Source organism: Glycine soja, chromosome 20 (genome assembly GCF_004193775.1).
Source record: "Glycine soja cultivar W05 chromosome 20, ASM419377v2, whole genome shotgun sequence".
Classification (NCBI taxonomy): domain Eukaryota; kingdom Viridiplantae; phylum Streptophyta; class Magnoliopsida; order Fabales; family Fabaceae; genus Glycine; species Glycine soja.
Window position 1 is genome coordinate 47486040 of NC_041021.1, and position 21858 is coordinate 47507897.

The following is a 21858-nucleotide window of genomic DNA, read 5'->3' on the forward strand; positions in this document are numbered from 1 at the left end:
TCCACGGGAATTATTGTTCATAAAAAGTTTCGGTAAATCTCAACCTTAATTCAAGATTTCAAGTGACATAAATTTGCTCAGGGTTGCTTGTCCAACCATGTCTTTCTATTCAACTGGAAAAATGCAAGTAGAGAACTATTTTTGTTTTTTTTATTATTAAAGATTACTAGTAAGTTATATTTTACAAGAGAAAAGTTATGAAGACATCTTTTAACACTCTTTTGAATACATTATTATGATTAGTTAAAATTTATTAAAACTCACAAATTTGTGAGATAATGCATCGCTCAAATTATTTTATGTGCAAATTTTGTCATATATAATGCGGAATATAAAACATCCTCAATCCAGAGATATATAACGTGAAATAAAATCATGAGTAAAATATACAAATCACTTGGGCATATGCACATCAAAACAAATATACAAAGGACCAATTTCATAGCAACACATTACTCAATCTTCTTTCCTAGCTAGACAATAACTCGTGACATTTGAAAAAATGAAAAGAATCAAGTAAAGGGTCTAGGTTGTCACTGCATCAATCTTACCAATAGCAGCATCCACTCTATCAAACCATCATTATCTTTTTTTCACTGTTCTTGCTTCGAAATGGTGATAACAAGGAGAAAGATCGAGAAGCTGCACAAAAATATTTGCCAAGTCCATATTCAGAAAAAGGAATCTAGATGATTTTGTAGCAAAAAAGGTACGGATAAACGAAGACTTGATTCAAGTCCACTTATGAAAATTTAGGATGCAGTGAGTGCTTACACTTTTGTTGAGTTGTGCTGGCAGTGGGAGTTTCATCTTGAGATATTAAGTTCTTTAAAGTATGAACTGAAGGTGACATGGACATATGGTGATTAGTTTAAGTATATATATGTCAAATAAAATTGAATTTGTGAACTTCATCATACTTATAACCACAAAGGCAATTATAAAACTGAACAAACGAGTGTATATGAAAAATTCAATAAGATCTAGCTGTTCTGAAGCACAGGCTATATAGTATAGTAAAATACACTTTAGCCAAGGCATCAGCCATCAGTTACAAGTAAAACAATGAATGATATAGACTATTGGCATTTTTTAATTACAGTTATACATGTTCAATTTACTCTAAACTCTAATGTACAATTTGCATTTCTAGTGAAACAAAAGTCATTCCTAAATGTCAGGATCCAGGTTAGTTAAGGTTCTAGAGAAATCAATTTCATTTCTGAATGTTGGGATGCAGGCAACTGAAGTTGACACTCGACACAAGATCATTACGCAGTGTGAGAGGAAATCTGATCTAGGCAGTAATAATTAATTAATTATGTACAAGGAAGTTACTTGGTGTTGAGAATCAGTATTCATATTCAACATTCATTGTAATAAATATAGTTTATAGGCACATACATAATCACTGATCTAGAGGAAATCAAATATCCTCCATTTATTTGTAACAAGTGCAATAAGCCTATATAAACTCAGTCCCGTGCTGTATTCAGACACAGGGTACCTAGAGCCTAATAGAGGCACCTCGATAGACCCATTATCCCTGGCTATAATTTTCATTTTTTTCGGCGAACCACTTGCATCCGGTTCAACCTCCTTAAGCCCCTTCTTCATCGGTGCACTCTATTCATTCGTTTTCCGATAACTTTTCTAGCAACCACCGCAGCAGCCGCCACCGGTGACATTTCCAGCCGAAGATTCCTCAAATCTGTCACTCACGTCTCCATCGGAGTTCTCACGCACCGCTCCTTTGACGAGCCAAACAGCAGCTATCCACGGTGCATGACGGCGCATGCGCGACCCTTTCCGGACGCACTTCCAGTTGTGATCTCGCCTCCCTAAGGTGACCCTAGCCATGGGGTTTCGCTTTCATCAGAGCACTTTGACGAAAACTCTATATTGTGTTCTTTTTTTTTTTTTTTTGCAGGGGTTGTTGTTCGTGTTTCTCTCTCACCATGGCTTTTGATGGTAAGGCAGACACTCCAATTTTTTCGAACCTCCCACTTTCTATTGAGAAGTTGGATGGTTCGAACTACTCTACTTGGGCATCCAGCATCAATTTGTGGATTCACTACTTCTACTGAATCCATACCTAAGGCTGAACATGCACAATGCGAAAGATCGATTGTTAGTTATGCAGTGTTATCAGGTCCACTCTCTCAAACCAATTTTCAGGCCTCACAACACCAATGAATCGCTTTGGAGTGAGGCATGGCACAAATGATGCTCAACGGTCATACGGCGTGTGCAAAGACTAGATGACCTTCCTAGCTCTTCTTCAATTTCACGGGCCCAAGTCGGCCTACCTAGGGCGAGTTCATGCAGCTCTCCTTGATTTTAATGAGCTTCTATCACACACACCAGTAAATCTATTGCTTGCATCTCTCCTTCATCTTCCTTGGATCCTTGGGTACTTGACTCTGGTGCTACTGATCATATTTCTGGTAACCGTTCTCTTTCTACGTATGGCTATTTACCGACTATTACCTCTACCAATGGGTCTCAAAGAAAACCCCAAGGCATTGACACCACACACTGTCGAGTCTGTCCTTTTGTTACCTAATTGTTCGTTTAACCTACTCTCTGTACATCATCTTACTCAAACACATGATCTTGTCGTTACATTTACTAAAAGTTCTATTATATTGCAGGAACGGATTTCGGGACAAACGATTGGCGTCGGATGTGAATCACATGGCCTATATTATCTCTCTGGGTCGCCGCAGGTGTGCTTTTCCATAATTTCTCCATTAACAATTCATGCTCAATTGGGACATCCTGGTCTACCCACACTTCAGAAAATGGTTCCCAATCTCCATCAGCTGTCTAGTCTACATTGTGACTCATGTCAGTTCGGGATACATACTCGTAGTTCGTTTCCTAGTCGTGTCAATAAAAGGGCTGCATCCTCATTTGCTTTGGTTGACTTAGATGTTTGGGGTCCATCTCGAGTTATTACCCCAACAGGTTTTAAGTATTTTGTCACTTTTATAGATGGTTTTTCGCGTTACACGTGACTCTGGCTAACGAAAAATAATCCTGAATTGTTTTCCATCTTTGAAAAAATTTATAATGAAATAAAAACCCAGTTTGGTATACCTATCTGTTGTTCTCGTAGTGATAATGTCAGAGAATACCTCATCAATTTCAGTAGTTTATGGCGTCCAAAGGCATCCTTCATCAAACATCTTATGCCCATACTCCACAACAAATGGGGTTGTTGAGCGCAAGAATAGTCACCTTCTTGAAGCAACCCGAACTCCTCTCCTCCATGGCAAAGTTCCCTTACGTTTTTAAGGTGATGTTTTCACAGCCTGCTACCTCATTAATCGCATGTCATTTTCTATTCTAAATGACCAACTTCCCTACTTTGTCCTATATCCCAAATCACCTCTTCACATACTTCCTCCTCAAGTTTTTGGCTCTACTTGCTTTGTTTATAATTTGAGCCTTGGAGTTGGCAAACTATCAGTAAAGTCTCTCAAATGTATTTTCTTGGGCTACCATCGCGTGCAAAAAGGATATCGTTGTTTTTCTGCTGCTCTTCAACGGTATTTCATTTCTGTTGATGTCTCATTCTTTGAGTTTGTTCCTTATTTTGAGTCTGCTCACTCTAATGCCGATATATGGTGTCCTCTCACCCCTGGTACTCCAACACTACTATTTTCCCCTTCCTATTAATCCTCAAAATGAATCAGTTGTTCCACCCAAAGAGCCACCGGCTGCACAACCCTTTCAAGAACCAGCCCTTACACCGACTCATGATGACATAATAGAGGCCATGGCAGATTCTTCCCCTATGTCATCTCCTATATCGGATTTGGACTTGTCAACCTTAATTGGCCCATTGTTATGAGAAAAGGCATTCGTTCTACCCAAAACCCATCTCCTCACTATGTTAACCTTAGCCATCATAGGCTCTCTCCCTTGCATTATATTTGTTTGTCCTCTTTGTCTTCTGTGTCTATCCCTAGTTCTCTAGGTGAAGCATTATCTTACTCGGACTGGAGGCAAGCAATGATTGATGAGATGTGACACTTCAAAGTAGAGGCACTTGGGAACTAGTCTCTTCCGTCAGGAAAATCCGTTGTTGGGTGTTAGTGGTTGTATACTCTTAAAATTGGCCCTAATGGAACCATTGATCGTTTCAAGGCACATTTGGTGGAAAAAAGTTACACTCAGGTGTATGGATAAGGATTACACAGATACTTTCTCTTCAGAATCCAAAATGGCTTAAGTTTGTCTTCTTTTGTCTATGGCTTCCATCTACCATTGACCTCTCTTCCAGCTTAACATAAAGAATGCTTTCCTACATGGCTATCTTGAGGTAAAGGTTTATATGGAGCAACCAACGGGCTTTGTTGCTCGGGGGGACCATCGAACATGATGTGTTGGCTTCGGAAGTCTTTATATGGACTTAAATAGACCCCTCGAGCCTGGTTTGGCCGTTTTCGTACTGTGGTACGACAATTTGGTATGATTCACAATGAAGTCGACCACTCTGTCTTCTACCGCCACGCACCTTGTAGGTTTTTTTTTTATCAGCAAAAGTATCATATATATTATAGAAAAGTGCCAGGGGTACTAAGAATACAGGAGTATGACTATGTGGGATAATGGTCCCACTGTTAGATTCCAGACTAGATACATTGTTACATTTGGTCAATAGCTACCCATCTATCCTAGTTACAGAAAGCTGCTGAAAGGTTGCTGGACTAGTAATTGTAATGCTCTGTAAATCCTTTCTCCAATTCTCTGAACCATGACCAGACCAGGAACACTGCATCCTCCATCATTCTGCTACCATTAAATGGTTCGTTTGAGAAAATAGTCCGATTTCTGTGCTGCCAAATTGTGAAGGTTAATGCAACCCACCAGCATTTCCATCTGTTGTACTGTTTCAATCCGAGTAGGCCAAAAGAGTGTTGCAAGAAGTGATGCCTTGGGTTGGCTGAAAATGCTCCCGATGTGTTAATCCATGATAGGGATTCCCACCATACGGGTTGTGTTTTTGTACAGCTAAAGAACAGATGTGAAGCTTCTTCCTCATAGTTTCTGCAGAAAGGGCACAATGTGTCATTTAGCTGTACTTGTCTCCTTCTCAAATTATTTTTAGTTGGCAATCTGTCCTTGACTAGCCTCCAGGCAAAAATGGCTGCTTTTGCTGGGATTTTTAGCTTCCATATCTCCTCAAATGCAGGATCAGTATTTACCTTTGCTGCTTCATGTTGCATCAAATGGTATGCACTCCTTGTAGAGTAGTGTCCATTAGGTTCCGATTTCCATACCCAGCAATCTGTTAGGTGTCGATGAATGGGGAACCGTGATATGTCTTCCAAAAAGCCAATAGTTGCGGCCACTTCATTGTCAAACAAAGGCCTTCTCCATTGAGATTTCCACTCCCATGCTGTTTCTGTGATTTCCCACTTGATGGACGAGCTGTTGTTGTTGACAGGATATTTGATACAGTCTTGGATATTTCCTCATTAATGTCTCCCCCTCACCAACCCATTTGTCCTCCCAAAATCTAATTTTGTCCCCACATCCGACCTTCCATATTGTTTCATTTTGGAGCACTCTATTCAACTGATTTTCGTGTGTCACCTCCATTAGATCCTGCCACCATATTGATTCATTGTTGGCTCGTTTGGCTTCAGCTAATGCTCGCCATCCACCATACTTCGACTCCAATATTCTAACCCACAATTCTGAGTTCTACTGCAGCATGTTCCATCTCCACTTCCCTAGCAATGCCTTGTTGAATATCCTGATTTCTTTTATTCCCAAGCCACCCTTTTCCTTTGGTAGACAGATTGTCTCCCATTTGACCCACGCAACTTTCTTTTGATTCGGCCCTCCACCCCATAGAAACCTTCGCTGAATTTGGACCAGCTTGACCGCCACTTTATTGGGAATCCTGAAAAGAAAAAAAAAGAAAATTGGGATAGATGTTAGGATTGATCTTATTATTGTAGGTGACATTGTAATAACAGGTAGTGATCAATACGACATTACAAAATTGAAACAAGCCTCTGTCACCAATTCCAAACTAAAGACCTTGGTAAGCTTCGACATTTTCTTGGTATCAAAGTTGCCCAATCCAAGGATGTTGTGGTTATCTCTTAGAGGAAATATGCCCTTGACATCCTAGAAGAAACAAGCCTGTCAAATGCCAAGCCAATAGACACTCCTATGGATCCTAGTGTCAAATTGCCACCAAATCAGGGGGAACCATTCTCAGACCCTGGAAGATATAGGAGACTGGTTGAGACACTAAACTACTTCACAGTCACTCGTCCTGATATTGCCTTTGTAATGAGCGTGGTAAGTCAATTTCTAAACTCTCCCTGCCAAGATCATTTGAATGCAGTCATTCGAATCTTGAAATACATTAAGAGATCTCTTGGAAAAGGTCTCATTTATGAAGATAAGGAACATTCTCAAATTATTGGCTATTCAGATGCAGACTGGGCGGGGTCACCCAGTGATAGACGCACATTAGGATATTGTGTATTGATTGGAGGAAACTTGATATCTTGGAAATGTAAGAAGCAAAGTGTTGTAGCCAAATCAAATGTAAGAGGACACACAAATGACACTAATATGTGACAACCAAGCAGCTTTGCATACTGTCTCCAATCCAATCTTTCATGAGAGGACCAAACATATTGAGGTGGATTGCCATTTTATCAGAGAAAAGATTGAATCGGGATATATTACAACAAGATTTGTTAATCTCCAGTGATCAGTTGGCAGCTATCTTCACTAAGTCTCTAAGGGGACCGAGACTTGGTTATATTTATAACAAGCTTGGCACATATGATTTATATGCTCCAGCTTGAGGGAGAATGTTGAGAATCAATATTGATATTCTACATTCATTGCAATAAATATAGTTTATAGGCACATAATCACTGATTTAGTTAGAAGAAATCAAATATCCTCCATTTATTTGTAATAAGTGCAATAAGCCTATATAAACTGCGTACCATGCTGTATTCAGACACACAGTTTCAGTCTCAATATGCCTCTGTTCTTTCTCTTTAACACTAGGCAAAATCATTTTTATATTAATTTTGGATTAGGCTGTTATAGTTATGATGTAATAGTTATAGTGATACATAAGTCGTGTTACAGTCTTGTAAAAGGGAATTAAGGTGCTCGTTTGTTATTCCGTGTTTTGAAGGAGGAAACTCCTTGTCAAGGGAAAACCCTGTGTTCGTATTCAAATCTGGCCATTATTTCTATCACTCAGAATTTAGTGTGTTTAATTTTAGATTTCAACATTGTTGAGGCTTGTGCAGGGTTGTCCCCAAACTCATTTAGTATGGCCAGATTTAACATAATGGGCTGGACCTCAGCCCTCGAATCACAGGTTTGTCCTTCAGAAAATGTGAGAGCTGTGTATTTGGTAGATAATATAATAGTATCAACATTCAACACTATGATTACTAAACTTGAGGCCCTAGAAGTGGCAGTATAGCATATATCTGAAAGTTTTCCCGGGAAGTACTAATATCTGGATACTAGTTTATTATGCTGATGCCTATGATGAGCAAATTACCTTCGTTAGAAGAACCGTTGGTTCCAACCTCATCTGCCTCATTGTCAATGCTGACATTATCTGATTCCATGTTGCGTTCAGAAGCTAAGCTATGACTTCTTTTTCCAAACTTTAGCAGTCGTCTAAACCCTTTGGATGATGATTCCTTTACCAGAGGCTTCTCAATTGCTTCAGGAATCTTCTCAAGTGTTGAGTTCTCGTTGTTAGACACATGTACTTTAACAGTCTCCACACCAATTGCTGCAGTCTCTAAACTTGGAGGGGCTGCTTTACCATACTCACTATTTCTGGTACTAGGATCTTCCATAGAAGAAACCCGAGCATATGGGGCATGATATGTTTCCGCAGCAATACAAAGACTGGATGATTTTGAAGTTTCTTTCTCTATATTATCAATTTTGACCTGATTTTGGATGATATTATATTAAAAAATAGTTGATGAACTAAGAAGGTATCCCATCCATTGAGAATTTGAAAAAATATACGAAGACATCCAAAATCAAATTAAAATTTATTGCTCATACAGTTAAAGGTTTAAAATAACACATAATTGCTGAGATTTAAAAATCAATTATCAGAAAATTTCTAATTATCATAGAATTGAACAGAGTTATTTCCCAGACATAATATCTTAATTGTATAAATTAGAATGTGTGGGAAATCGAAAATTTTAAACACTGGAAAGTACAAGGTGGACCAGATGATGACTCTTGGTGCAAAAGTAAGGATGCTGGTCTGTGATGTGAACTATGGGTAGAAACATTAACAAACACAATAAAAGTGTGAGAGTAGGGTTGCACAAACAACCCTTCCCAGAACCGAAGTCCAACAATGGTGGGAGCCTCACGCCCCTAGGCAATCCACACACTGAACCAAATTTTGGTATTATAAAGCTATTTCCACAATTTGCAATAAGCACATAGAATTGGAAGTACATTCTTGAGCTTAGTGAAACATAGCTTATAGGAAACATAACATACAAGGAGTTATAAGGTTGGTTTGGTGGTTGAAGGGAGAAGGGGAGATGGAGAGGTTGTGGATTCGAATCCCTCCCACAAACAATTTAACAAAACTAACAACTAACATTTGCTGAAAAAAAGGTGCAGTTTTCAAGTCTTACATAATAAGTAACATTGAAGGAATATAGATGGCAGGAAAAGGTTATTGCAATATCCATATTTACTGTAATTTATTTGAAAGAGGATGTGCTGTCAGCAGCAGAACATTTGTTCTCATTATCATTATAATGTTCATGAAAAAGTTTTTGATGCACTTTAAAAGAAAGGCAGTTAAACTATCATCAAAGCTACTATAAGTTATCAATACATACCTCAGTAGATATGGGTTGCAGGTGTGATTGTCTCTCTGAGGTTTCTTTATCTATTATATCCATGCTTAACGGTGAAACAGGAGCACGAATAGCAACATAATTAGATGCTGTCTCTGTTTTTTCCATCACTTCATCATTATCATATTGTTTCTTTGGGATATCAAAATTTTCTTCAGAACTATGAATAGGGGGGACATAAGGTTTCTCACGCTCAAGCATCACAACAGTCTTCTCAACTACAGGATTATTGTCTCCATCATCATCGAATGAAGTACCAATTTCATTTTTCTTCAGCATGGTACCTTGTGAATTCATAGAAGACTTGTTATCATTCAACTTATGTGCCTTCTCTTTGACTGTGGTTCTGTTCTGAGGAACCTCAGTTGCTTTGGATGTTCTGATTTTCAGTTCTGGGAGGGCTGCTGTCTTGCTTTTATCATGGTTCACAATAGCAGAAATCTTTTTGCTCTCGGGTCCATCAGCTGCTTTAGTCTTTGATATTGTTCCAGTGCCATGTGGTTTAACTGAGGAAGTCTGATGAGTAGTACTTATTTTAGGTTCTGACAATCTTCTAATCCTTGCCATTGATGCCTTAGTATCAGTTGTGTTATCATCCTTCTCTAGCTTAGATTCAGGCAAAGAAGACACTGATCGGCTTAATTTGTTATTATCCAAGTGGCTTCTAGAAATCAATCTGCTGGTTTTTGAGGCTTTCAAAGAATCATTAGATCCAACAGATGCAGTTCTGACAGGGAATCTTTGAAGGGGTGAGGATTCTCCTGGCTCCGAATCACAAAATTTTGACCCTTTATGGGAGCTTGGCGAAAGTTTTGTTGGAAGTTGTTTCTTGGTTAGCTGTGATGGCGACTGTGCAGTGATTGCGCTACTCTTGGCAGCAATCCTCTTTTGCCTCTTCATCTTTAAGGCTTCTAGGCGTTTCATCTCTTCCTCTTCCTAATTATTATAAACAGAAGGAAATAAACAATGTTGAATAACAGATGAATGCGAAGCATATAAGGTGAGAGATGAGAGCATGAGAGGAGCAAATCTCAATCATATATTTAAAATGGAATGTACCATTTTAATTACTAACCATTCATGTACGGTTGTATAACAGATTTATTCTTCTAATCTTTTATGCTCTCAGTCTCGCTAGATATTTGCACCAGATTAATGGCCCTAAAAACATAATTTTCCAATTAATCTAGATGTAAATGCACTAAACTATGTAAAGGTCCTTTATATAGGGTCACTGATCTTGATTATTTGTTTCACATCCATTTTAAGCTAATTATGAAATAGAAACATGAAAGTGAGAAGGAAGACTGGGAGCTGTGAAATAGAAGTGAGTACATTCTCTTTCTTCATTTTCTGGAGATCAGCTTTGTAGTTCCGTAAGCTCTCAGCACGTGCTCGTGCTTCATCCAAAGGATTAAGTTTAGAAGTCTTCCCTCTTCTTATCGGCCCACCGGTCTTTCTTTTATCAGAATTATTCGAGGTAAGTTTTGATTTTGCCTCCTTATCCAACCTCTTAGATCCTGGTTTGGTGTCAGTCACTACCTCTTTGTTCTTATTTTGTAAAGTACCACCAGCCTGGGCCTGCATTTCATAGTCTAAAGCAGGGTCATAACTCATCGATCCCCTTTCAGCTCCTCGTTCAGGCAACATGCTCAATTCATCTGGCTCATAATTGATATGGTTTATCTCATCAGAAGATTGCTGCACCATTGGGATCTCAGAGTCCATGTTAATAGCATTTCTCTCAACATTTCCTGCATCATTGACTCCCATTGATCTATGCTCCAATATGTAGGAATCATCATTCATATCATGAAACAACTTCCTTTCTAGTTTACTGTTTGAACAACCTAGTGAAGTTTCAATATCCGAGGAAGGGTAAGCATTGCCAAATTGATGTTCTTGCTTGGAAATGATGAACTCATCACGGGAAGCCCTCCTATAACCACCCTTTTTTCCAGTTACTTCTAAGGATTGTACATCATCTCCAGACCAACCATCACCAGACTGTCCTGCGCTTGCAGATAACAATAAATCATCACTGGATGTCTTAGGCATGTGAGCCAATCCTTTGCTAATGTTATGCATATCTATAGCAGAACTTCCTTGAACTTCATGCATTTCCCGGTCATTAAAAACTAAAGGATCATTGACAGCAATGTGTTTTTTTCTTCTCACGTCATTCACCTTTTCCTGATCATATTGGTCTTGGTCAATGACATGTCTGTCTTCATCAACATCTCTCAGTAAACAATTTTGGAATGCTTGCCAATGGCCTCCATCTGCATCCTTCCCATGCTTGGTTTCTTCCTTATCAGATGAATCCAATTTCTTCAAAGATTCTTTTCCGGGTTCCCTTCTCTTAGAGGTCTTCACAGATTCCTTATTATCTTCACCGGTTTCTGAGGCAGAATCTGAATATGATCCACTGCCAGAATTTTCTGCCATTGTTATGTAATTGATGTTCCGAATGACCACCACGCCAGATTTCTGTCTACCTGATTGCCTATCCTTCTTCTGTTGATCTCCAGTATGTGAACCTTCCCTCTCCATATCCACTTCATCCTGTGTTTCTGATTCAGTATTGCTGTGCCTACTATCCATGGAATGCCTTCTGCGCCCGTTATTTTGACCAGCAATTAGTCTGGGGTCCTCCATAGGAGAATAATTTGGCTGCATAAATGGACTGTTTCCTGGATATGCTGGATAATAGGGAATGCCTTGCACTGGATATGGTGGAAAGACTGGTACAGAACCTGGGGGAGAATGAACAGGCCAAGGAGGGAACATATGATGTGGAAATTGGCCTTGAATATTATCTTGGTTATCTACAGATGGTTGGCGGTCCATTGGAGGCACATCCGGAAATTTGTAAACAAGAATCTCAAGACACATTTGAAGTAACAGTTTATTGTTTAAATAAAATAAAAAAAGGAAAAAAGAAAATTGTGAATAGCAGGATTGTTACAAACATGTGTATGCATGTGTAAGTGCATGTAAAAAGCAGTAATGAATTATTATAAATGTAAATTCATTAAGTCATGAACAATCCATAAATTCATAATTTCACAATATGCTGGAAATGCCAGGTACCTGAACTTGCCTTCCCATTACTCTCAGAGTCCAATTCAGTATGGGATGCGGAGGCCATATTGGGAAGTATAATGCCAGAAACATTCAACGAAGAGAAGTCTGAGCGATTGGACATTGTTTCAGCAGCTTCAATTTCAAGCCATTGTCCAGTTTCATGTTTTCTTCTCCAAAGATCCCTGAATTTTGTGCATGCATCCCTGACATGTAACAAAAATTAGCAAAAGCAAGATTGTCCAGGCCATATGTACATTACAGGTCAATGGGTGAAGAACACAACACTTCACCAACAAATATCTAAGCTCATAATGGTCTATGAAAAAAATAAGTTTCCTTACTTCATGCGAGATGCTCCAAAGCATTCAGCAAATGACATCAAAGGTGGTATATAGTCAATGTCAAAACCAGCAGCAACAGCACGAGCAAATGCCATGCCTTGCTCTTTCTGCAATGCTGACTTACGTGTGTCTAGGACTTTCAGAAGATGAACTCTAATACAACATGTAGAAGTGAATGAGTTAACAATCTGTTTCACATAGTGCAAAGAAACTCAATAAATAAACTTCACCATATTTATATACAAGCAGCTCAGACTCAATCTAACTGAGCATTGATTAAAAATTTATAACAATGTAGAAACAGTTACCAAAAAGCTTAAGCTATCATAGATGCATTAAAAAACCATCTCCATTTGTATACCTGCTCAGCAATCATAAATAAATGAAATGCATAGTTTTCTAACATGCTGCTTTCAATACTGGTGGATAACCAATTACGCTCAAGAGGTAAATATCAACTATAAATTTACAGTCAAGCTTATGAAAGATTCACCATAAAATTCCTTTCCTGCCTAACTCCTAACAGGGATGTTTAAACTAAAAGTAACTTGATCAGAATTTTAATTGATTTTTTTGAAGTAACTCTAACGGAATGGCAGCCTTCCATGTTGGTGACATCTCTGCTTTATGCACTACAAGCATATTCTAGGAAGAAAATTAACTGATAGAACTTAATACATGCAAGATCTGGAACGGACACTTGACGAATTTTACTATTTAATCATAAACAACTTAAACATTACAATTTTCTACTCTGTGAGAGATGGTCATAGAAAAGGATGAAAATAAAAGGACAAAGAATTTACTTTGAGCTTTCTTCCAATGAGGTGCTTCCATTTGCTTGAGGTGGCTGTGCTTCAGGCTGGCACATAACCATACGGATTGATAATAAAATAATAAAATCAATATAAAAATAGGGCATTAATTGTTAAAGACCCTACTAACCTTGTAAAGTACAATTGCTCTCTCCTCATTAGTATCCTGCTGAGTCTTCCTGCCTGTGCAAAGCAGCAAATTTGGTTAGTTGTAAACAATTATAAAACTTAGCAGGGCTTTAAAAACTCCTATATTTGTTCAAGTTAGTTAGTTGTACACAGTGACAACTTGCAACAGTTGTACTTGTGCTTTCAGAAGTACCTTCAGTGCTTTCAACATGTTTTACTTGATTTTCTTCCACCTGTACAAATACTCGACTAATGAAACAGACTTTTTAAGTGCCATGGGAATGAATCATATAGAGTAGAGCTAGATATTTACATACAGTGTTAGTCCCTAAAGAACTATTTCCTTGAATTGCAATTGCCTCTTCAATCTGTAAGATTTCTGATTCTACAGTATACACACGTTCCAATATCTCAGGAGTACTCACAAAACGAACAAACCTACAGAAGCAGAGAAAATTAGTCGAGCAGACTAACTTTCAGTTACATGGTCATAATATATATGTTTAATTTCAAAGCATGGTTTCACTGCCATTTCCCCAGCACTTTCCTTTGCTTTGGAAAGTGTAAAACAAAAGAGATATACAAGAATTTTGGTCTTAATATCACAGCAACTAGAAGAGGGACTTGAATTTCAAAATGGCAGTAAAGAACCATGCTGAGCACTGGATACAATACAATAATAATACCAACGATAATCTCTAAGAAGCATGTTTAAATGGATTCAACTTTCAATCTCCGCTGAACAGAACAATAAACCAAAATGCTAAAAAGTCAAACCTTTCAACAGTTCCCTTGGTAAACCATGAGGTATCAGTGTTACCCTCAGGTGGTTCAAGAACAATTGAATAACCACCCTTGTCCATCTGATTCTGAGCAGCCTTCAAGTGGGAAAGAAAAGGGTTGAGCAAGCCTGAGGCAATCTTCTCCTTCTTTCCATTCACAGTTATAATCAAGTCAAACCTGATTTATAGAAGAATCAAACCCACAAGTAAGGCTATAAACATGTAAATGTTTTCAATGAACATTCACATAAAAGTATTATCTATTACCTGGTTCTAGTGGGTGTAAGCTGAAACACAGCTAAATCCAACCTTGTTGAAGTGTTCATAGTTTTGTCAAAAATAGCAACCAAAAAAACTGAGACTAATAACCTAGAAACTGGGTTCTCACCAAAAAAACCAGATTGCAAACACAAAGGGTGTAAAAAAATTAATCAAAGACCCAAAACGGGTTCAGTGATAAAAAAACAAACTTTTCTATATTAAAAAACACCCTTTTGCTTCAGGACTCAGAAGAAGGAATAAAAATAGAAAGGGAAGTGGTGAATGGAGAGTGTGACAGAGAGAAAGCATCCAAAGATTGTTTTGTTGTTCTTCCTACTTGGATACCTATTCCAACCCCAACAAGGATGACCAATTTTCTAACGTGCTGGAAATAGGGGAAAAAGTTAAGGGCATAATGGGAAATTCAGAAAAATGACAGAAACTATTGGATGCGCCGAAGTGTGACAGTGACAGCGTCAGACAGACAGAGCTCTATTTGTAGCAATCGCAGGGTAGACCCGAAATTACTACTCTACCCCTGACTTTTTTAATTAACCACTCTGCCCTGTTTGGTGAGTGTCAAGTTGGCTACCAGTTTCAACCGTGCCTTCATCATCAAAGATTAATAATTATTTTCCTTGAAAACACTTTCGATTTTGACTTGCCAGTGTGAAATTAGAAAGAAAAAAAAATGATTTTGCACTGTCTAGATCTTGTTTTATTTATTGCACTTGCTCGGTTAATTTAATTTACCATTTAATAGTAATCATATCATTCTTTAACGTAAAAAAAATCCCAGAATTTTGAATGGATTTAACTTGCTGATAATGACCCACTCCTTAATTAATAATTATTTAACACATTAAATCGTTAATGCTATAAGATTATGCGCGTGTGACATGTATACACACACGTAGAGGACTTGATTCGAACAAAATCTTTAAGACCAAAGTATTGGACTAAAAATATAATTAAGTGATTTTTTTAAAAAAATAAAAAAGTATACAAAATTAAATAATTTGTCGTGATGTCTTTTAATTATGGGTTTAATCCGATAATCAATTAAACTTTTTTACCAAATAAAAACACGACGGGTGAAAATAGAGTAGTAGATAGATATCATTGGTTAAGTACATTACAAAGGAAACGAGATAGAAATGAATCGATTATGAATTATCAACACATTTTGAAGCTAATTGAAAAGCCAAAATACCCACGAGGCGTCAATTGCATTTTGAACACTTTTTTTCCTAGAGATCTTTAGAAGAGACGATGAGGAGGAATCTATATTCTTAAGTTATGATGAAGAAACGAACCATCATCATCACCACCAAATCCCTCAATCATTGTAAATGAAGAGGAATATACTCATGAACAACATATAGTAGCATTTATTTATGTTTCCATATAAAATTGTATGCTTCTGCCTAGTTGCTTCCCACAGTCTTTTTCTAAAGAGATATAATTATGTTGCCTTTTGCTCATATGTTTCTTATATATTGGTTTTTATATTAAACTGCCTGAAAATTAGTATAATATTTAGATACCATGAATGTAACGGAAATAATTGACTACGCGTTATATTGTAAAATAATAATGTCTTCGTTCAAACCGACAAACTTGTGCACAAACATAAGCATGCTTGTGAGATCTCATATCTCCAGATCACAGGACATGGTAACTCCTCAATAAAATTCTTGTCTGTTATTTTTTGGTGTGTATCATTTTTTTTTTGGTGTATCTATTTTTTTTTTCTTTTTGGACCATTTAATTTGAACTGTAATAGTATATGATTTTGATTTTTTTTAATTTTATTGAGTTTAATATTGCTCAAGACCAACGACTTGTTACATAGTTATTTTATTTAAATATTACAAAAAAATCAAACTTAATTGAATTTAAATATTTAAAAATGTATCATGACTTTTCTATAATATTTGAAGATATTTTTTAGAGATTTAAAAATAATCCTTCCAAACTTGCTTCCCCTACTTGCTAAACGTGTTTCTCAAAAAAAAAAAAAAAAAAAAAAAATCTGAACGTGTTACTAACAAAATCACTGTCAAATCTCATCACCACCGGACATTGTTAAAAATAAACAATAAAAACAAAGCCATTTCAAGTTTTACATATGAATGGACACTTATTGAATAGAAAATTCAATTATACTGGAGTATATAAATAAAAATACAACTGTAAGTAAACTTAATTTAATCAGTGAGATTTGTTGATCGACGTTAGTGGATGGCATTTCTCCGACGCTGGACCAAATTAAGTGTTTGTATTGGTAATAAATGGGTGATTAAATGGTGGTCGTTCATCTGCCTTTTTATATTTGCTGAGTTGGAGGTAGACATGAAAGTTTCAATACATTATTTTCTTTGCACTCAAGTAGCAGTACCTTAATTAGTTTATCGCAAATGTTAACCATTACTACAAGTATATTGGCTAAGATGTTTTTATTGGAACACAAAAAATTATATTGTCTGTCTTTTTTTTTTATTTTACGTTTTCCAACAATTTATATAATAAATATTTTTTTTAACTAATATTCTTAGATTTCTGAATTAATCAAACTCTTAGTTTATCACTCCTATATACAAGTAGTTATTTTGTGTTGGCCGCCGAACTTATGAGTTATGTCTTGTAAGAGTCAAAAATGTTTTGTGAATCTTTCGAATTGGGCCAGGCAGCTGCCACAAAGCAATTGTTTTTTCTTGGAATTCTCTGAAGGCTGTAGTTTCAAAGATCATCTTGGTTAGTCCAAAATTGGGTTCATCTAATAATGCAGCGCGTGGCTACTGTGAGATATCAAGCTATTATTAGTGGCTATTATGGTCTTATTATCTATATTACCACTCATTATAAGTAAGGATATCAAATTGGATATAAGTATCTGGCATCCTCAATTTTCTTATTTATTTTATATTTAAGACTAATTTTAAATATATAAAAAAGAGACTAAAAATAAAAATAAAAAGTTTTAGAGGACTAAAAATATGTGATTCGATCAGTTTCCATTTGAGGGTTATCCGGTATGACAGTTGATATGGACATTATATATAATTCACATTTCTTTTAGAGAGAACAATAAAAGTTGCTATGTTTCATTTTCACAATACATGAATGGTAGATACTTCTCTCTCAACTAGTAATTATGTAAACATCAAGAAAAAAAAAGTATCATATTTTGTACTTCACATTCAACAGACAAAACATGTTACAAATTAAATTAATATGAATTTCTGGAGACATTATCTATGTTTCCTTTAACACATGTTACTCATGCATATGGCCTAGCTTTTCCCTCCTGCCATTACATTCTCTCCCTTTAAAACCAAATTGAATATTGGCGATCAAATTTCTTTTGGGTCACCTTGCTCCCCACATCAGAGAGGCATCTAAATTCAATCTTTTCACGATTATCTCCTTTTATGGGACTACCACCAATAATCTTTGAGCAAATTTCACTTACAAACCCTCTTGGTTTTTCCATGTCTTCATCCTCATCAGAATCAATCAAAATATTATTCTCTTCACCTGCAAGACGTTTCCAAACATGGTTTTTGGTCACATTCTTTGGCGGGAGGACTATATTAATATTACCATCATTTGCTATGGAGGGTGAGTGATGTTTGTTTAGCTGATCATTGGAATCAAATATGTAAGTAGGGGTACTTGTAGTAGAAAATGAATAGAAACAAGAAGATCCTTGTGATGCTTCAGATGATAAAGAGCAAGGTGATGGTGATGATGAAGTTGGAGAGTTGAGTGAACTTCCAAAGCCTTGTATTTCTTTTGTTATTTTGAGAGCCTTCAAACGTGCTTCTATGAGAGCTTCTTCATCCTGTAAAAGCTTGAGTATTTGCTCTGATAGTTTTAGCATTCTTGATCCCCAGTTAAACCTGAAATAAATAAGTTTAATCAAGTATAGGAATGAAAATGAAAATCGAAATCATGACTTATAAGAAATTTAAAGTATACTATAAAGCAATATATGAAAATCAACTAGCTCCCATGTTTTCAATTTATTATTTCATGTCAAGGTAATCCAACTACACATAAGCGATAACTATGTAGCATCATTTGCTGCTTTATATTGATACTCGGACACAACTTGTGCTGGAGTTTTCTTGATTAATAAATTTTGACTTTGGCTTTGGAAAAAAAAATCCAACTACTACATCAGAAATGTTACCTCTTCTCTTCTATATGGTCAGATTAGTTTGAAATATAAACATCATCGAATCACTATTTAAGTATATTAAAAAAATTCCCTACAGCAATTTAAACCTTACATGTTGCCATTTTTCTTCCTACACTGACACTTGTAACTTTTGTCTTTCAGTTTCCATCCTAATATGCATTTTCATTATCTCTCAATTTTTAAAAATAAACTTAAACAAAAATAAACAAATTGTTATACACCATTGAATGTGATTTACCACAAATTAATGGATTTTTATTTAAAGTTTACCCTTTTTTATCAATATGAGTAAAAATTCCTAGTTCTTCAATAATTTCTGCATCACATTGAAATTCTTGAGCAAACTCTCGAGTACCATGGGTCAACAAGAATTCCAGAAGAACTAGAGCTTTGTAGGATTGCTTCCATTGTTCCCAATCAATGTTATACAACCTGCACTTTAAATGATATAGTAAACAACCAAAGGATATATAAACTCTAGAGGAATGACACATTTATTATAAATTTGAAATATATAATAATGCTAGCTTAAAAATTTAGGCAAAAAGGGTGCCAATGAACAAGCATACCTTTTGTGAAGAACATCAACAATCCTCCAATATTCATCTACGTCAAATGATGCCTCCGCAATTCTAGTCATAGTTTTGGCATCAGGGCAGCAATCATCCTTATTTGTTGCTTCCTCAGCCAGCCTAATGATATAGTATTATATGTTAATGCCCCTTAATCTTATAGTAGCCAAAGTCTTTTGGAAACCATGAATATGAATTAACCATATAAGAGTTACATTTATATATTAGTAACTTGAGTGAGTACAACATATACAATATTATCAATAAATTGTACATTACTATGTTTATACACATACACACAAGCACTTACATTTCTGCTTCAGAAACATCAGTAAACGCCATCCTAGCAGATTTGTACTTTTCTTGTAGGAAAGTTGATGTCTGCTTTTTTATTTGCCCTAGGAATAAGCTACCCATTACTACTTAGATCAAACTTTCAAGTGGTTGTTTGTGAATATAGTTCTATTAACATTGGTTAATAAAATATGATACTCAATGGCAAATAAAAAAGGAGAAACCATGGAAGTGAATTGATTGGTGGCTATAAGAACATATTAATTCATGGATAGCCAAAATTATAGCTCAGACAAAGCAGGAATAGTGCTCATTGGTGAAAGAAAAAAAGAGGAAACGAGAAAAGAGAGAATGGGCCAATAATAGAAAGTTGACCGAATATAGTTTATGAATTTGCCTATCGCCATAATTTTTGCATAATATTGCCTTTACTGAAAACTAGGATCTTCACACAATAACGACCATCAAGACTCACACTTCTATTGATACTAATTTCCCCTATGATCTATCCTTTTCTTCCCTGGGTTAATCAATTCCTTCCCAAGGCAAAATCATTGAAAACACATTTTTCATGAAGTAAGAGTTTCTCATTGTGTGTATTATCAAACATTGAAATATAGGGAAAAAGTCTCAGAACAATAATTAGACAAGTATAATGCCGTAAATCTAATTAGACAATTATTAAAAAACCTTTAATATACAAATTATTCTTAGAATGAATAATGTGAGAAGCCTAACTCAACTTCAAAAGTTAGTTCAAGGGATGAGGGTTGCTCCTTATTTATATATTTTAATTTGGCTTTATTTTTAGGTGATGTGAGACTTGCGTATTTTCCAATAATCATGTTTTCATTTTTTCTCATTAATATATAAAATCATTAAATAAAAAATTTAGTGCAGGTTGTTAATGCACTCGTAATTAACTCATTGGTTTTTAAGTTGAAGAATATCATGTTATAGAATAAGTTTATATTTGTAAGTCTTTACGGGTGGATATGTTATTAGAAAAATCAAGCATTGAGGTTTTTTTACCAATACTTGAATATATATTTAAATTGAACACATCATCAATCCAGTCAAAGCACTAGATCACCGGACCAATGATCAAATTAGTGAGTTACTAATTAATCCGTATGACTTGGTGTTTATTAAAAAAAATTTAAAAATTCCATACTTTGCCACACATATATATTGCATTTATTTATTAAATAATTATATGGTGGTAAGGTGCGCTGCTAATTCTATTTGGGGTCCAGGAATCAAGAGAGTGAGATTTTAGCATATTTTGTTTAAAAGTTTGCATAAACATTATATGTATAAGATAAATATAATATATGTCGATATTATGTCATTTTGGATGCTCTGGAGCAGTGGCAATGAGCGCTTTATCCTAGTACGGGACGTTGGGCAAACTACAAGACCAATGCGATGTGCAACCTAACTCGATCAGGCCACCAGTTCCAAAGTTCGGGTCAAGTTGGGTTTTAAAACAAGGATTGAATATATTAATAACAAAAAAAAAATCAACATTTTTACATAGTATTTGTAATTTTTTTTATAACTAACATATTTAAGTCAAAATGGAAATCACAAATTTCAAATTCTAGACCTCATCAATCTCATTTAGGACGAAATTACAAATATTCTACATATGTTTTTATCTTTTAGTGATGATTAATTTTCGTCGAAAGATTTAATTAATCACTTTTAATGAAATTTTTTTTTCTAATCATTTTTTCACCCAAAATTCAAATTCAAGACCTTACTTAATAGGATTGAGTTCAATATCACTCAGACAAAAATTATAATTTAAAAGATTAAATAAAAGGAGCAAATTAATATTCATTTAAGAAAAAGGAAAATATCCCTTGGAAAAATTAATAATTAAAAAACATATTCACATTTTTTTTTCACTATTCTATCATTCATTGTATCATTAGCATCTTTAAGTAATTTGAGAATATCATAAATTTTAAATTTTGAACTCATATTTTGTTGAAACCATAAATATGTTGAATTTGGGAATTATTTATACTTGCGTAGCCGCGCCTCAATTATAACTGTAATTATTTTTTAAGGTACTCTGATTGTAATTTAAACCTTGAATAATGATGAAAATTCAGATTCACTAAGAGAAAGGGCAAATTGCACATGAAAATTTCATTTACAAAAAACACAAATCAACACTTCTATTCAATAAGAAATTTTCTCATTCTCTATAACTTCATCTTTAAGCCAAGATGAGAATCCAGGCAACAACACTTTAATACATAACTCAACATAAAGACAAATTCATAATTAAAGACACAATTTTACTTTAAGCTAAAAACATACTACATGATATGGTAGTTTTCACAACCACAAACATCATAAATAACTCACAATAACAATGAAGTAAGAAATAATCCTTTAAAGCTCTAAAGCCTTAAAGCTAGATCCAATGCCCTCACCATTA

At 35.6% G+C, this 21858-nt stretch overlaps 3 protein-coding genes across 8 annotated transcripts; 1 reads left to right on the forward strand and 2 right to left on the reverse strand.

Moving 5' to 3' along the window:
- Positions 1 to 332: 332 nt before the first annotated feature.
- On the reverse strand, positions 333 to 14741 carry LOC114403342 (COP1-interacting protein 7-like). Of its 5 annotated transcripts, XM_028366247.1 has the most exons (13): positions 14337 to 14736; positions 14065 to 14247; positions 13605 to 13725; positions 13481 to 13520; positions 13289 to 13341; positions 13150 to 13205; positions 12344 to 12496; positions 12009 to 12205; positions 10251 to 11743; positions 8898 to 9851; positions 7568 to 7970; positions 775 to 840; positions 333 to 642 (listed from the first exon to the last, which is right to left on the reverse strand). In XM_028366247.1, the coding sequence occupies exons 1-13, from the start codon at positions 14393 to 14395 to the stop codon at positions 572 to 574; spliced, it is 3849 nt and encodes a 1282-aa protein (XP_028222048.1). In that variant the 5' UTR covers positions 14396 to 14736; the 3' UTR covers positions 333 to 571. The 5 variants fall into 5 exon arrangements, 4 of the variants coding, with proteins under 4 accessions (XP_028222048.1, XP_028222047.1, XP_028222050.1 ...); XR_003664639.1 differs by lacking the exon at positions 7568 to 7970 and having other exon boundaries at positions 14337 to 14741; XM_028366246.1 differs by lacking the exons at positions 333 to 642; positions 775 to 840 and adding an exon at positions 1911 to 5920 and having other exon boundaries at positions 14337 to 14738.
- LOC114403344 lies at positions 1312 to 3101 on the forward strand. Of its 2 annotated transcripts, none has more exons than XR_003664640.1 (2): positions 1312 to 2568; positions 2655 to 3101. XR_003664640.1 is itself a non-coding variant. In XM_028366250.1 (2 exons), the coding sequence occupies exons 1-2, from the start codon at positions 2262 to 2264 to the stop codon at positions 3018 to 3020; spliced, it is 552 nt and encodes a 183-aa protein (XP_028222051.1). In that variant the 5' UTR covers positions 2232 to 2261; the 3' UTR covers positions 3021 to 3101. The 2 variants fall into 2 exon arrangements, 1 of the variants encoding a protein (XP_028222051.1); XM_028366250.1 differs by having other exon boundaries at positions 2232 to 2447.
- Positions 14742 to 17557: 2816 nt separating the features above from the next.
- Positions 17558 to 19539, reverse strand: LOC114402521 (epsin-2-like). Its single transcript, XM_028365127.1, has 4 exons — positions 19420 to 19539; positions 19107 to 19229; positions 18808 to 18969; positions 17558 to 18235 (listed from the first exon to the last, which is right to left on the reverse strand). The coding sequence occupies exons 1-4, from the start codon at positions 19524 to 19526 to the stop codon at positions 17662 to 17664; spliced, it is 966 nt and encodes a 321-aa protein (XP_028220928.1). The 5' UTR covers positions 19527 to 19539; the 3' UTR covers positions 17558 to 17661.
- Positions 19540 to 21858: the final 2319 nt, after the last annotated feature.